Consider the following 17,590-nt stretch of genomic DNA (forward strand, 5'->3'; position numbering starts at 1 on the left):
TGTATAAAATAAGATGATTTATTCCACCAGAATAATATGCTTTAGCCAATCAGAGGACAAATCTCCCTACGTGTATTTCTCAGAACTGTACTTGTATCTTAGTTCCTTTTACACATAACAAGGCCTTGAATAAATTATTTTGCAATAGTGAACTCAGGCACTTACATTTTGCAACGAGAAACTGCAACATGAGGTACATGTATGTCAGAGTGAAATTTCAGCAACCATTCAAACATGAAACATATTTGCACAAAAAATTCACTTATATCAAGGGATATCACTTACATTTTTTAGGAGGAACCTGAGAGCCTTACCTTGAACAAAATTCAGTACAAACAAACTTATTGTTAATGCCTCTTTCATAATGTTAATACAGCCCAGTTCTGCAAACATTTACACCTCTCCAGAAGCACAAGTTATAGTTGTTTATAGTTGAGTAAGTCATGAATTTGTCATATTGGCTCAGTTGGAGCCAACACAGCTAAATAATGCAACAATTAGCAACTCTGTTAGAACTTCATAAGGTCACTTATCATTCATAAGGTTAATTAATCCAAGTAAGAGAATGATGCACTAGCAAATACTGAACCACCTCCTACTGTACTGGCTTGGGGCTGCTTTAAGAATTAAATTGAGACAATTAACCCAAATATTTCAATAAGCACTCAATCGAGTTCACAGTTTCATATCGTAGGTCTACAGCACACAATAGCATTTTGCCTGCCCAAAGCTAACCTTAAGTAACGACTATGTACCAGCTGTATATTGTTATCAAGTACATCACTATAATGATAAATAAGGGAAATGTACTCATCATCTCTTTGCAATGCAACAGACACTACTTTCTAAATTTTGCTTTCTACAGCACTGTCATCCAAGACATAAATAGGTGTCATTTTCATTCTAGTAAAGATGAAACTGACACTAAACTGACTTCTCTACATGCCAAACACCAGTACTTGCAGCACTGGGTTAGGATACCTTAGGATCCACATGCATCAAGCTCCTATCACAGACAACTGTCTTGAAAAATTACAGCAGGCATACTGAATTTTTCATCCTTCCACTTAGTCATCTTGCAGTTCAAAGGAATATTACATGTTCTTCAAATATTACATGTCTCCATAGCCATCATATGATCTGATGTACAGCCTTGTTACTTACACTACCCTGTATTCCAGAACACAAGAGCACATGAAATAGCAGCTTGAGCAGAAAAGCATTCCTGAGATTATTGGTGTAGGCAAAGTAGTTCTTTCTACATTAACTGAACTGGTGAGTTGTCTGAAAAGAACTTTTCATGTTTTTATCAATATCCTACCCTGGAAATTAACTAGCTTAGTTTTGCATGGCCTGGTTTTTGGTAGCAGGGAGACCACAGAGGTGGCTGTTGTGAAAGGGTGCCAGAAGCTTCCACCATGTCCAGCAGAGCCAATCCCTGATGGCTCTGAGGATGGACACGCTGCTGGCCAAGCCTGGGCCAATGAGAGATGTTGGTAATGCCTCTGTGATAACAGATCTAAGAAGAAATCAAAGCAAAAATGGTGACACAGCCAGAGAAGAGACAGTGAGAACATGTGAGGGAAACAACATGGAGACACCAAGGTCAGTGGAGAAGGAGGGGCAGGAGCTGCTCCAGGCCCTGGAGCCAAGATTCCTCTGCAGGCCATGGTGAGACCATGGTGGAGCAGCTGTGCCCCTGCACCCCCTGGGGATCCACAGGGATAGAGAGATCCACCCACAGCCCCTGGGGATCCACAGGGATAGAGAGATCCACCCACAGCCCCTGGGGATCCACAGGGATAGAGAGATCCACCCACAGCCCCTGGGGGAGGTGCCCATGTGGAGCAGGGGGATCCCTGGAGGAGGAGGATCCCTGTGCTCCTGTGGGAGACTCGATGGAGAGAGGGGCCCCTGCTCCCAGGCTGGAGCAGCCTGTCCTTGCAGGGCTGCACCCCGTGGAAGAGTGACCCACCCCACAGCAGTTTTGGGGGCACTGTGTGCCCGTGGGAGGGACTCAGGCTGCAGCAGTTTAGGAGGGACTGCTGCTGGTGAGATTGGAACCAGGCTGGGGAAGTTCACAGGGAACTGTCTCCCGTGGGAGGGACCCCGTGGTCTCACAGGGGAAGGATCCTGTCCCTGAGCAGGGGAGGAAAACCTCGGGTGATGAACTGACCAAAACCCCCACGCCCTGTCTCCCTGTGCTGTCAGCAGGAAGGAGGGAGGGACTGGAGGAAAATATGTTTTAAGGGCTTATTTTTACTTCTCATTATCCTCCTCTGATTTTGTTATAAATGAATTCACCTTGTACCTCTAAGTTGAGCCTGTTTTGCCTGTGGAATGTTTTCTCCTGGTCCTTATCCCAATTCGTGAAGCCTTCAATAAATTTTTCTCTCTCCTCTGCTCAGCTGTGGCAGGAGAGGACAACTGAGCGACTTTTGTGGGTGCCTGGCACTTGGCCAGTGTCAAACCATCACATTAGCTCACATCTGGGAATTCAGTCAATGATTCCCTCATATACTCAATACTAACCCAGGCCCCTGGCAGCTATTGTGCAAATCTGCTCTGTATTTGGAGGGACAGGGAAATGCCTTTGTATTAAAAAAGAGGGGTTTCTTTTTTTCAGATATGGTTCATACCATATTTGCTTGCTTATAGAACTAGCAAGCTTGTAAGCAAGTAATTTTGCATGTATTCATGCCTAATACAGCATTATGAAATCCTTGATGTCATGTTTTTTATTTGAGGGATTTGACAGTTGTTTCCAAGAATGACATTAAGTCATAACAATTACATTCCTGCTCCTTCCAGTACGAAAATCAGGTATTTCACAATGTAGATCAATCAAAGATCCCACTCTAGTTCTAGCAATAAGACATATTAGCAAACTGGTCATGCAAAGTTAAATACAAATTTTACTTATGCAGTATTCTTGGTCTTAAAATTATGGGCTGACTGAAGACTTCATCCATATGATTTTCCTTTTAAACTCATGAACAGTTATCTAAAACCAATGAATAAAAATATTTACTAGTAAGTGCTGAAGATGCAGACTAAACCATGAGAATTGCTCTTTCCCCCTTTTAGTGTGTGGGGTATCTTCATTATGCACTAACATTAATATTATTATTTCTCAACCATTACCTCCAGTTTGAATTCTAAAACATTTTCTCCAGGCTTTATCCATCCCAATTCAAGCAGATCTATCAGCTGATGCTTTTTATTACTCTTCCATCCATATCTCACTCGTTTTTGTTCCCATTCCTGATTACCATAACTCTGTGAAGATTTCTCACTGATATTTGCTGGAGAGTCTGTATTTGAGGTAAGATTAGTAAGCACCAGGTTGGCATTAAATGAATTCTCACTACTCCGAAAGACCATTTGCTGCAAAGTATTAGAGTTCCTTGTAGATGCTGACAGAATTGCTTGCTGTGGCTGCTGCTGGAAAGCTGCTTTTTTACTCACATATCTGTGCAGATCCTCTTGTGGAAGAACCTGCCTGCAGTGACTGGTTGTCTGATAGGCATTCTTATTGACAACAGTGCTTCGGGGTTCTACAACATTTAATGTGTTGGCCACTGAAGTGGGATTTAAAGACTTGTTTCTTTGTCCTACAATTGCTACACAATCAATGTATTTTTGCTGAGAGCACTTTGTTTTGGCAGTGGAAATAGCAGGTTCTGAAGGCAATGTCATCACTTCTGCAGCATTTGTCAGCCTTGACGTGTTGTCAAAGGGATATTCTCTTCCCCTGTTTTCAGATGCCAAAGCATGATCAGAAGCCTTTCTGCTTGTAATTGCTTCTTTATTTGCTGCTGTGTCATCCAAGCAGATGTGTGGATGCTGGATGCATTCCTGAGCTGAAAATCTATTTTCTAAAGAGACATGTGCTCCTACTCTGTTTCCATTAGGCACGCTGGCACCAAGTCCCATACTCAATGTAACTGCATTAGGACACATGATTTCATTAGCAGGTAAATTTTGTCTTGTATCACTTCCATGAAAAATAACTAAATTTGAGATTTGCTTCTCTGAGGATGAATTGAACATCTGCTTTGTTTTTCTGTAATTTTGTATTTTCTGCACTAATTTTTCCTGGTTTTGGGCAATACTCAACAGGCTCTTTTGCCTAGAAGCAAGGTCAACTAATTGTTTCCTTAGTGCACCTCTTTTAAATGATTCCACGGAAGCCCTACAGAAAATAAAAAAATAAGGACAGTGGAGTTACTGTAAACAATTTAACAGACAAAACCCACAAAGAACAAGAATATGTTTCAAAGGACTCTGCCAACATCTAAAATTTGAACAATATTTTTATCATGTATGAAGTTTAATGCTTTAATCCCAGGTTTATGGACAACAGAGTGCAGAATCCCATAGTAGGATACTGAATTAAGATGCAAGTGGGAATCCTATAGAATTAGAATTTTAATCATCAAAACTTCAGAAATAGCCTTGCCTATACCACTCCTTAATTCACAGGATATATAGTCCTAAATCACCATTAATTCAACCTATCAAAGCTGTGCCTGTAGGATCACCAACTGCTCTTTTCACCACAAATCACAGTAGCACGTTGAATTGCATGTCTTGAAGGTCTACTATGGAGCCTTTTAAAATGAGTGCAGGATGAGCTCCTGAAGGATGATACTAAAAGGGTTTTTTTATGGTGTACACAACAAAAGATTTCATTGTAATAATGCTATAAGACTTTTAAATAAAGAGCACAGAACAGTTTAGAACGTAGCCTGTGTAATCTGGGAATGCTTCACCCTTCATCAGACCCTGTTCCCAGACTGAGCCTCCTTCCTGTGAGACCACTTCCCTGGGAGACTTTACTTCCTTTCTCCTGGAAGGGAATTCTTAATTTACACCATATTCTTTGGTAGAAGAGCCATCAACTTAGCATAACACTCTTTTCTCCTAATTCCTCTTCACGGGATAAGTGGCATCACTACCACTCTGGCACCATTTTGGGAAGACACAGAAGCACACAAGTTGTGGGGAATTGCAGTATGGTTTCTTTCTAAGGCCACCCACTGCAGAAGTTCCATGCAGCTAACACCATCCCAGTCTCAAAAGAGACTGTTGAGGGGATCAGGACAAAGGGACACCAAGACTAGATGGCTCAGAACAGGGACAGAAAGAACACAGCTGGGGAGTGTTTGCTGTGTGTGCTGTGATACTGCTTGGTATCTCACGTGCTCAGACTACATGTACCACCAATATATCAGCAAACAGTCAATCACTGAGTCATCTGTGACAACTACGGACTTCTACACAGGCCAGTGAGGTTTACACACACTTTTTTAGCAGGTTTTGCTATGGGAAGTGTTGTTGCTTTATTGCTATACCATTACAGAAGAAGTTGCAATTGAAGAGGGAAAACCAGTGTGACTAAAATGACAAAGTAACTTACAGCCACTAACAAATACAATACTTTTTTTTTGGTAATTTTTCTCAAGCAAAAGATATATCTTAGTACCTTAGTACAGAAGATGCTAGTACCTACATCTTAGTACAGAAAAAGAACAATCTAAGTAGTATCTCTTTCTGAGCCAACTAACTGAACAACTAGAAGATGGAAAACGTGATGATCTGATCTTCTATGGCTCTTGTGACAAAAGTTGTAAGCCAATTAATTAAAAATAAGATGTTAACTTTATAAATAATTAAAAGTAAATATAATGTGATTTGTAATATAGCTCATTACTACTGATGGACGGCTGCTACATTAGCTGCAGGATATCTGCAATAGCCAGAAATATTTATCACTTCACTCTGGAACACAGTCTCACTCTCAATACTAGAAAACAGATAAGTTTTTGTGGCTATTAATTTTACTGTCCTTGTTTCTTAATTCGGTCACTATTTTGCCCACAAGGATAATTTGGAACTCTAATTCCTCATAAAATCTTTTTTTTTTTTTTCAATTATCTGTGTAATCTGTGTATTTTACATTTTATAGCTGGCAAAATGGCCTGTGACAGAAGCACTTCAGTCTCTTTGCTCAACCAGCCTTTACATTTTGCCATTGGACTACCTGAAAGCTTTACAGTGCTGTTTTTACATGGCAAACCAAACCCTGCCCATACAAGCAGGAATGGAAACATCCTCATCAGCTGGCCTAGAAGCATCTCTGGAATAGGATGCTACATTGTTAGGTGAGCACTCACACGACCAGCTTTGAGTCCTTCTCAGAAGGAAGTAAACAGAGGCCTTTTGAGAGCCAGCATCAAGAAGCAGCTAATTCACACAATCTACGCTCACACTAAGATGAGCAATCCTAGCTCACATTTCAATAGTTCTCACAAAAAAAAAAAAAAAAAAAAGAATGTCTGCAAGCAAGCTTCAAGCCATTTCTCTAAATGGCTCTTGTTGGCCATTGGCTGAACACTCCTAATATCGGAGTGCTAAAGAAACAAATCAGAGGCAGAGACACTCCAGGTAGTGTCTTGAGTTGCTGCTACTTTCTTCCATGACACTGCAAAATTAATGTAATTCTTCAATAACCTCCTTTCCTAATTTCTGCTTAGGTATTATGGCTCCATGAGGGAAAAAGTCCTGCTTCTCAAACCTGATTTCCTTTTACAACGAGGTAACCCACCTAGCTGATCAAGGGAAGCCAGGTGATGTAATCTTCTTGGATTTCAGTAAAGTTTTTGACACCATCTCTCAAAGGATCCTTCTGGACACAATGTCCAGCCCTCAGCTGGATAAACACATCATGTGAAGGGTGAGAAACTGGCTCACATGCCAGGCTCAGAGGCTTCTAATAAATGGAGTGATCTGACACAGGGCTCCTCCTTGGACTCTGTGCTCTTCAACATCTTCACTAGTGACTTGGATGAAGGACTGGAAGGGATACCAGGCAAGTCCAATAACAATATAAAAGTGAGAGGAGCTGTTGACTCCCTTGAGAGCAGGTAGGCCCTGCAGAGAGACTTCAACAAATCAGAGGACTGGGCAATCATCAACCATGTGAAGTTCAATAAGGAAAAGTGCTGGATTCTACTCCTGGGATGGGGAAACACTGAACCTAAGGACAGACTGGGGAATGAGAGGCTGCAGAGCAGCAACACAGAAAGGGACCTGGGGGTCCTGGGCAATGACAAGCTGAACATGAGCCAGCAGTGCCCTGGCAGCCAGGAGGGCCACCCCTCTCCTGGGGACATCAGGGACAGCATCAGCTGGGCAAGGGAGGGGATTGTCCTGCCCTGCTCTGCTCTGGGGCAGCCTCACCTCCAGGGCTGGGGGCAGCTCTGGGGGCCACAACAGCCCAAGGTGAGGACACAGAGTGTCCAAAGGAGGCCACAAGGATGGTGAAGGGCCTTGAGGAGAAGCTGTTTGAGGAGCAGCTGAGGTCACTTGGTCTGTTCAGCCTGGAGGACACTGAGGGGAGAGCTCAGTGCAGTTACAGCTCCCTTGTGAGGGGAGGAGCAGGGGCAGGCACTGATCTCTGCTCTGTGGTGACACTGACAGGACCTGAGGGAAGGGACTGAGGTTGTGTCAGAGCAGGTTTAGGTTGGATATCAGGAAAAGATTCTTCACACCAGGAGTGGTTGGGCCCTGGAACAGGCTCTCCAGGGCAGTGGTCACAGCACCAAGCCTGACAGAGTTCAAGAAGTGTTTGGACACTGTTCTCAGGCATGTGGTGGGATTCTTGTGGATAGTGCTGTGCAGGGTACAGAATTTTGTATTGTTCATTACCTAATTTCAACGCCTAATGTGAGCACAGCAACTGATTAGTATGCATTAGCTAAACCTGGAAGCTCCTCTTTCATCTAAGTGAGGTAACTGAAGCCAATACTAATCATGTTTCCAAAAAAACTGGATGAAAACCACATATATTAACTTTTATGCCACTATATACTAATCTTCGAATGACTTCTATCACTACTACTGCAAAGAATAGCTTTCTATGAATTCAATCCTTGTATTCTACTTACCTGTATTTTTTAGCAATGGTATCCCTCTCTGTTTTCTGGTTTGCAAGTATTTTATTCAAAGTATCTTGTATCTGAGACAGCCTTTGGATATACACATCTGTTCAATATTTTGAAATAATCAAAATCATGATGGCAATAAGAAGTAAGAAGGAATTATATTAATAGCATTTTAAATGTAACAAATACACAGCCAAAGTATGAAGACATTGCTAGAGCAGTACCTTATACTGTAATGCATGCTGGTAGCTCCTTATAATTGGAGTACTTTTAATGAAATTCTTATAAAAATAATTAAATACTTTAACTTAAAAAAAACCTAGCTGAAAATTTTGAAGTGCAAGTACCTTGTTTAGGAAATTATTAAGAGAAATAAATAAAAAAACTGCCCTATGAATGATAAGCCCTGAAAAATTTCAAGCTCTTTGTGTTGCAAGTAGCTACATAACATGACAATTATACTGAGACTACCTGCAGAAGTTACACAATCTTTACAAGGTGCCTAAAACTTTTGTTTGAAGTAATCCAAAATAGCTTATTGAACCTAGACTGTTTCAAGTTACACATGAAGGTAAAAGCATATCTATTCCAGTTCTACATGGTTTCTAACTCATATTATAAAGTTAAATGATAAAGAAGAGCAATTATAAATTCTTCTTTATACACCCTATCTCTCAGACATATAACATGAGGGTTAGAAGTCACAATATATCACTGGGATAGCACTGGGATAATTTGCTAAAATTGTAACCCAATTCCTGAAATTCTAAAAGTCAATGCAAGCTTTACATAATCAGGTAAAATGAGAAATAATAGTATTAAATTGGAATTTATAAAATGTTTCCCCAAAACTTTTTCATAGTACCTACCAATATTTGCCTACTTAATATGTAAATATTGGTCTTATTAAGGCAGTTTAATAGAAAATCTGAATCTGTTACTTACAGTAGATTTCAATGCATGGAAATACCTTGAGATTTTACTCTACTTTTTAAGTTTATCACTGTACTTCTCAAGCTTGTTCAGTCTTGTGCCTTATCAGCAGTAATGACTGTGATTTAGTTTAAGAAGTGCTACATTACTAATGCTTTTGTCAGTAATGGTAATGGACCAACATGTTAATTTTTCTCATATCCCTGAACAAGAGAAGTCTGATTATCCCTGAAAAGGAGAAGTCTGATAGTTCTTTTTTGCTCATTCATGAAATGTGCTCAGGTGCCTACCTAATATATCATCTATCTATTTGTCAAACGTTTTTCAAGAAAACACCTATTTTAACTAACAGTATATACACCATAAATTTGAGTTGGAAGCTATTAATATGCATAATTCCATATTTCACATTTATTTTTAAAGGGATAAATTTACTCATAAATACTATTAGAAATCCCCAGCCTTTATTTAGGAATATAAATTTAAAAAAAACCCCTTTCTTTCTGTCAGGAAGCAAAACTGTTTCGAGAGTGTGAGATGCCCCAATTAAACAGCCCTGCCTAGATGGGCAAGGGCAGCTGGGGAAACAGACCTTGGTCAAAAAGGCATCCTGGCAATAAGCCAGAATATAGTAATAATTATCTTATTTTAAATGTTATTGTTAAATATATATATATTTAATATATAATATAATAATAATATAATAATAAGCTATGCTTCTTGAAGCATCATGGCATGGACACAACATTCTCCAACAGCTACTCAGCAGCAGCATCATGATCCCCTAGGAAGTCACTGCTGCTTAGTAAATTCTTGAGATTAATCTGAACTGAGATTTGATAGCCTAAGACAAATTACACCTCTGGGCAGCAGCATTTCTGAAACTGCCCATCATTCACATTGCCTGCTGTAAAGAATTCTCTTTTTTTCCTCTCATAAATTATTTCAGGCTCCTGGAAGTCTAGCCACACCAGAATGAAAATAATGCATCTGCTACTTTACATACAGACATAACTGTTCTTGATCATGCAGGGGCTCATGTGCTGATAACTGAATAATGCTGCCAGAAGTATGCATTCCTATCTAATAATCCCTTTTTATATAATTAGGTTGACTTGAGATACATGCTTCCAAGTGGCATGCCTTCCTTTTCTGTCATGATATGCACTCCTGTGCAACAGAAACTACTTCAGGAAGTGCCCACACCTGAGAAGTGTTATTGAAGTCTTATTCTCTGAAGCTGTATTTTTCAGAGGGGATGTTCAAATATATTATGTGCGATAATGTTTTAAAAACAGTTATACTGCCAAAGATATTTAACCACTAAAAGTAGGTGAAACACTTAATGTATGTCTACCTTCATCTTTGGAAGTTCTCAACTCAAATAGCAACAGTTCTTTCTGCTTCTTTTCTGTATCCTGTACAGCAGCAACAGACTCCTGTAAACAGACACAGAAATTATCTATGTAAAAAGAAGAGCCAAGTGCACCACACAAAACAGGCCATGACACATGGTTTAGCTACTGGTGGACTCAAGTCATTCCAGGTTGGGAATTACTGAGTAAAGGCAATGGGGCACTGGTGTGGCAGAGGTACAATAGTGCCAAGAACGTGCTCTGCAAGAGACTGTCACAGCCTGTGTTTGCTGTGGCATTCAAACCAGTCCATGCTCAGAGTCCTCCAGAAACCTCTGAGTGCACAGCAAAGACTGGACAGTGGATTTCACCATGGCAGCATCATCTAGACAATGTAGACAAAGGTTACAGACATCAGGAGAGCCAACAGCTTATGCAAAAATCTTCCTTGTTGTTTTATGTTAAGATAAACAATATCTAAAGATCATCAACATCGTGATAAAAATTCATTACTGTTTCCAAAAGAACCATTCTGGAATTAAAAGAACTCATCATCTTTTTTCTATTTTTATAATCAATAAGAAATGTGTGTCAGTATTGAACACTGTTGGCACAATAAATTTGAATGCACAAGAATCATGAAAAGAGAGAGGTGATAATAAACAAACTCATATATGTAAACCACAAATTATCTACTCTAACTTTCTGCATGATGCTGTTTTAATTATTTAAATATTATTATTTATATTATAAATATATTTTAAAATCAATTATTAAATATATTAAAAATTATTATTTATATATTATTATAAATATTTTTGGGTTGATTATTTAAATTATATTTATACATTTTTGAGTCAGCAAATGTCACTATGCAGTCATATAGCACACAGCAGTTTAACAAAACTGTTATCCATACTTACCACACTATATTTCTCATGTTGTGTCTCTGAAGCTGCATCATCATTTTTATAGCTGTTGTAACAACGACGTTTTGATTTCCTCGCTCCACGATTAAGAAAAAATAAATAAAATTTAAAATTAATTTGCAGCAGCATCATAGGCTGGATTAGCTAATATAGGTTACAAAGATGCAATGGCAAATCAACTAATGAAAAGTATCTTGTATATGCAAAAGAGATCAAATTTAGGTAGCATAAAGAAATGAAAGCTACCACTTACTTCCAAAACTACTCATTGCCCTTCCTGTGAAGGGAAATATGGATAATAACAAGAATCTGAATATCCAAATACATTCTTTTACCTCATTCTCTCAGAAAGAAACAAAACTCATTCACACTTCCTATTTTCTGTAAATAAATAAATAGCATTAAATAGTTAATGGAATTAAAAATATCAGTGTCATACTATTTGAATGTATGCTTTTTCCTTAAAACTACAGGGTAATCCTATGATTCATATTACAAAACTAACATACCAGTACCTTCAACAGTTTTGACAGGAGGTACAGAGTACACAGCACCATATGACTTCAGCAATTCTTTCATATCTTCATCATAAGTTTGATCTAAAGCATTTTCTCCTGAATCATCCATCTCATTGGGATCTGCTCCATGCTGCAGCAGAATCCTCACTGCCTATTATACATTTTTGTTATTTGTACAGTGGTAATTCTTGTTGTGAACTTATTATACAATTATATGTGTTATATCTAACATACATCACAAATAATACAGGTTCAAGTAAGATACTCTAAATTCGTTATACTTGCAATCTAAATTAAATAAAACAAGTAAGTGGCTATTATCAGCACAGGTTTCTATCTTACATTTCTTCCATTTTTCCATTAAAATACAAATAATTTACAAATTTTCACAAAGCTTGTAATTTTTACACTACTAATCTTTATGATTTTACAGTTATACAGAACAATTACAAAACATCATGTATCTAAATTAAAAGGAATTGGTCAACTGCATTAAGACCAAAGTGCAGAACAGAAGTGCATTTCTTCCTTTAATATTGGTTTGGGTTTCATGAACTGATAACTTTTTTCCTAATTCCAAAAAACTTGCAAACTTGCTTAATTGCAAAATGTGGAAATGAGATTAGGGCATCAGCAGAATTATCTACCCCCTAAATTCAGATCATATGAAAGTATTGATGAGGTCAGAGTTAGGATGGTAAAAGAATTTTCGTATGTATGATTTTTCAGCTCTAGCATTTCCTCTTATTCCTTACACTCACAGTGCAGTTAAGTAGGAAAATGCATCAGGACAAGAATGCTGAGTCCAAGTTCAGGATGTTCTCTGTTGGTTTCCCCCCAAAATACTGAATAATATACTTATATCTTCACAAGAATTCTACTGATGGTTTGGCTCCAAGCATGTGAAATCATCCCCTTTGTTTTACCATTGCTCACAGAAAAAGATGAATGTGATTAAACATGAATTGTCCTGACAGAAATAGAAGTATGTTTGAGCCAATCTGGCATCACCTTTACACTTCAGTTCCCCAGAACTCACTCCATCAAAGGAACATTTTATTTATTTCTGTGCAGTGCTGGGCACCACAAGTTAGGAAGGTCCTTGAATGTGTCCAGAGGAGGGCAACAAAGATGGTGAGAGTGTTGGGAGACACATCCTGTGAAGAGCCACTGAGGACTTTGGGCTTGTCTAGTCTGGCCAAAAGGAGACTGAGGGGTGACCTCACTGCTCTCCACACCTTCCTGAGCTTGGGAAGTGGGGAGGGAGATACCCATCTTCTCTCCCTGGGATCCAGTGATAGATGAGTGGGAATAGGTCTAAGCTGTGCCAGAGGAGTGTCATAGAAAAGTGGTCGATGTCCCAGGCCTGTCAATGTTTAAGGAACATCTGGATAATGTTAACATGATTTAACTTCTGGTTGGCCCCAAAGGGTTCAGGCAGTTGGACTAGATGTAGGGCTGTTCTAACTAGATGTAGGTCTGTCATGTAGGTCTGTTCTGACTGAAAAAGTCTCTTTTCTAGAACCACAGAATGGTTTTGGTTAGATGGGACCAGTTAATAAAAAATTGGGTTTTTTAAAACAAACAGGCCCAGGGTCTTTTCTTTACAAAAAAGAATTTTTTTTACAATTAAGGTAATGAGACACTGAAATAGACTGTCAAAAAGTCAAGAAATGTTCAAAGTCTGACAGGACAGGGCTTTGGGCAAAGTGAGCTAGTGAAAAAATGTCCCACTCAAGACAGGTGGCTTAAGCCACAACCACCAGGGGCAGCAATGAAAGTTGAATCCAGCCTACTCCAGACTTTTGGGGGCACAAAGGGCACTGTCAACAGTGACCCCATGTCCTGGTTTAGGGCAAATTTGGTATTAGGGCATCCTATTGCTATGCAAAATATGACTGTAAGTCAATCACCTTACTTCATAAATAGTGCCCAGCCCAGGGCCCCTTGAGGTCTCTCATACAGCAATGGGCTGCACACCAGGACCTCCCTTTGAGCAGGGACACACCTCAGGGTTGCTCCTCAAAGCAGAGAAATTCCTTGTCACAACAGATTTTCAGTAATTGACACTAAACTTTGAAATCTTAGCTAAGTGATAGAAAGGATTGATTGGGCACAAGTAGTCCTTTGGACAGAAATTGCTGACTGAGTATAGTATGGAATCTTGATCTAGAAGGAGTTTAGAAAGCAAGGGGGTCCTTTCTGAACATCATGACTCAACAGGAGGTCCCTCTCTACAGTTGGGACCTTGTTCTCTATGCAGTAAACAATAGAATTGTGTTAAACAACTGTCACACTTATCAGTGAACTTTGCTAACTCACTGTTTTATATCAATAAAGCATATTATTGCTTCTCTCTTAAGTGTGAAGTGCATCACTCCCACCTACGGCAGCACTAAACTATCAATAAATTGAGAATGTTCAACTTTAATACTGTTTTTAAGAAGCTCAAACGACAGGGAGTTTCTGAATTTTTATGATTTTTCTGTTGTATTAAAGAAGTCAACTAACTGTACAATTTCAACTGTCACTATTGAAGAATTTTTTTCTCCAATTTTGATCACTTTAAAGAATACTGGTTTATTTCCTAAGTGCAAACATACACTAAAATTGTGTTAGTACCTTAAATGAAATGGAGATTTTGCTTTGCTGACCCTCTGTTGGAAACTGGTGTTAGGAAATCTTACGAAAAATAAAAATATACCTCAAAATGATTGCCAGAAACAGCATCATGTATTGGTAAAACACCACAGAAACTTCTGCAGTTAACATCAGCACCTGCTTTCAGTAATTCTAAGATCACATCAGAAAATCCTCCATAGGAGGCTTCATGAATTGCTGTCCAACCTAATAAAAACAAGGTAACACATACAGCATGCATCTGATTTGGAAAGATCCACAAAGGTCACTAATTAGTAACTCTACATTTAAGATAAGTCTTACACAAATAATCATCTTGAAATGCCAAGCTCAACTATTTAATGTGTAATTCAATTTACTTCAAAGAAAAACTCAGCCAGTATTAAGCAGAGCAACATTGCTCTCTTTTTTGTTGCAGTACTAAAAACAATAGAAGAAACAAAACATTGGAGTAGACAAACTCTAAAAACTAAGGAGCATGATATTAATAATCTGATTTCCTTTTCTCCTCAAAATTTTAAGCCAAGATACTGTAATTTTATTAAAATGGCACATATTATATAAACATATCTATACTACAGATTTTACAGATTATGTAAAATTGTAGTATAAAACAAGCCTGTAAGAGAGTATTTTTCAAACCTGCATAGTCCTGTTCATTGACAGAAATTCCAGATGATATTAGAGTCTTCACCAAAGACAAATCTCCTCTCTTAGCAGCACTATGCAGCTGAGTTTTCCCTTTTGCATTTTTCTTTGATTTCATCTTTCTTCCAGCTTTTGTCTTAGAGGTACCATTTACAATTATAGCTTTTTTCCTGGTAGATTCTGAACAGATATTGAGTGTTCATTAGATTTTTTTTTCCACAATGAATGCTTAAGTATAAACAGAAATTTAAACTTCATAATTCATTTGAATTACTGTAACTGTGTCTAATACTGTTGCTTTAATTATTCAGTAATATTAACTGGCAAAAAGTTCAAGGTACTGCAGAAGGTACTGTACAACAGGTCAGATAACAAGCAGATCCTGTACTTAAGAATTTCCAGTCAAAACCTAGATGATTCAACAAGGGTACAACAAATTAGGAAGCCACAAGAAATGTAACAAGGTTGAAATTTTATACTGTAAAGAGGTAGGGAATATGTTAGGTTTTTCCATAGACTGCTTTCAGGTTACTAGGCTGCTAAATATATAAACTAAATAGAGATATTTAAAAAACTATTAAAAAGTGGAGACTTGAGCACCACTTGACTCCTTATCAGTTCCTAATTCTGTATCAGGAAAAAGATGTGAGATAGATAGATAGATAGATAGATAGATACATAGATAGATAGATAGATAGATAGATGGATACACACACAGCTTGATGAATATACACACACACACCCCCACAAGGTTTTTGACAGCTGTGATGTGAAAAACCACTGTAGACTGATTACAAGTCTTTGAGTAATGTTTAGTGGCATAGAAAATCTGTCATTTACACCTGTGCACAACTGGACCCATAACTGCAAATAAACTTGATTTAATCCCTACCGGTTCACAAAGCAAACAACATTCATCTAATGATACCATGTGGTCATCAGAGAGGTTCTAATTCTGAAGCTTCAGGTAACAGATCTACTAAATTCTAAAAGATACAACAGAAAAAAGAGATGTACAAAGAAAGGACAACCCCCTCCTCACACAGCTACCAAAGAGACAGGATATATAAATCTTCTAAAGCTCTATCACCCATACTACTTTTATACTCCTGTTCCTTCTATTACAATATCACACTGCCCAGATATTTTTAAAAAGTTTTTGGTGTTCTTTCTCTGATTTTTTGAAAATATGCAATTTATTCAAGGAACACGAAAGTGTAAGGTTTTAATGAGCATTCTGCAACTCTTATCCATGGAGGTTTTTTTCCTTTTATTCCTATGAACAATTAGGTTCTGCATCTTCCTCGTCTCATCAAACAAACTCTTTTCTCAAATATTTTCAGTCAGCATTATCCATTAGTATCAAAAATCTTCTTTATCTGACAGCTGCCTTTCTTCCTGTCTTCTGGAAATTGGCTTTTCCAATGCTTCCTTCAAAGTAAACTATGGAGCTTGTCATACAAGACTATTTGGAAGAACATGAAAGACAGACTGAAGTGATAGTAGAGACAGACATACAGTGAGGATATACCCATATTGGTTTTAAATGAGATTGCTCACTGTGGGCTGATGAAATGCTGATCTTTGCACTGATGCTGCCTGGCCTACACTGTATTGCCAACAAGAAAAACTCAAGAGCTCCTTTTTTAAAAGAAAACTTGAGATTCTAGAGCACACAAAGGCATCACATTATTAAAGTACTCCTCCAATCTGAGACCTACTTTACCATAAGATAATCTATTGTCTTTTGTCTAAAAGCTTCTAAGTCAAGTCTGAACTCCCAGAGCAATCTTCCACTTTCTGATTCCTCTTTTTCTTCCCTTTTGATTCATGGGAGAATGTCCTAGGGACTTTTTAGAGACGTTGAAGAAAAAAAAAAAGGGGCACACAACAGCCCATTAAGCTAATGAACCTTAGCAATATTGGCTGCAAGTGAACAGAAATAATTGCAAAGTTTTCCAGTTAAATTGTCATGCACAACAGTTTGCTTCACGGCTGTTAGGAAACGTTTGCAAAAGCGTGATGGGACATTGGTTTGTGAATCACAAAATACTGGTTCTCTGTTGGATGCACTGCCAGGTGGGTCACGAGATGGAAAGATCCAGATCTTGGCAAATACAAAGTCCAGTCAGTACAGGACAAAGATAAAATGAAGAGATGACTGTAACCAGCAATCAGGTTGGATTAGGCTGACATACCTCAGCAACTTCAAGGACATTGTCCTTCAATACCTCCCACATGGGTCTGTGAGCAATTATTTCCACTGGGTGAACTACAAGAAAAGAAGCAAGCTGTTTGTACCTTCCTCCTGTATGAGCAGAATGGAAATGCTGGGAGCCTAAGTAAGTGACTGTAGATGAAAGTGACACTGTGTCACTTGCAAAGAGAAGATTTTTTTTCAGTAACAGAGTAATATAAGGAAGACCAGTGGGACACAGAAACAATCAGATGCATTTAAAAGGCCAGTTAATGATAAGAAAGTGTAGGAGAGCAAAAAATCTGAAAACCCCACAAGTCAGAAAACATCATCCCATTTTCCACTTTACTTCTGCAGCAATCTGAATGCCATTGTCCTGAACTCCAAATTTATTAAGGCTTTCAATTGTACAAAGGGCTAT

At 38.4% G+C, this 17,590-nt stretch overlaps 1 protein-coding gene across 1 annotated transcript in view; it reads right to left on the bottom strand.

Moving 5' to 3' along the window:
* Positions 1–17,590, bottom strand: part of ANKRD31 (ankyrin repeat domain 31) — a gene marked incomplete at its 5' end in the record, with an annotated part of 66,312 nt that overhangs the window by 16,166 nt on the left and 32,556 nt on the right. Inside the window, 7 exon segments of the mRNA XM_083884265.1 lie at positions 3,145–4,195; positions 7,953–8,049; positions 10,240–10,321; positions 11,161–11,243; positions 11,676–11,835; positions 14,389–14,531; positions 14,967–15,152. Coding sequence (XP_083740391.1) covers positions 3,145–4,195; positions 7,953–8,049; positions 10,240–10,321; positions 11,161–11,243; positions 11,676–11,835; positions 14,389–14,531; positions 14,967–15,152 — 1,802 coding nt within the window.

The sequence above is a fragment of the Zosterops lateralis genome (assembly GCF_965231275.1).
Source record: "Zosterops lateralis genome assembly, chromosome: Z".
NCBI classification, from domain to species: domain Eukaryota; kingdom Metazoa; phylum Chordata; class Aves; order Passeriformes; family Zosteropidae; genus Zosterops; species Zosterops lateralis.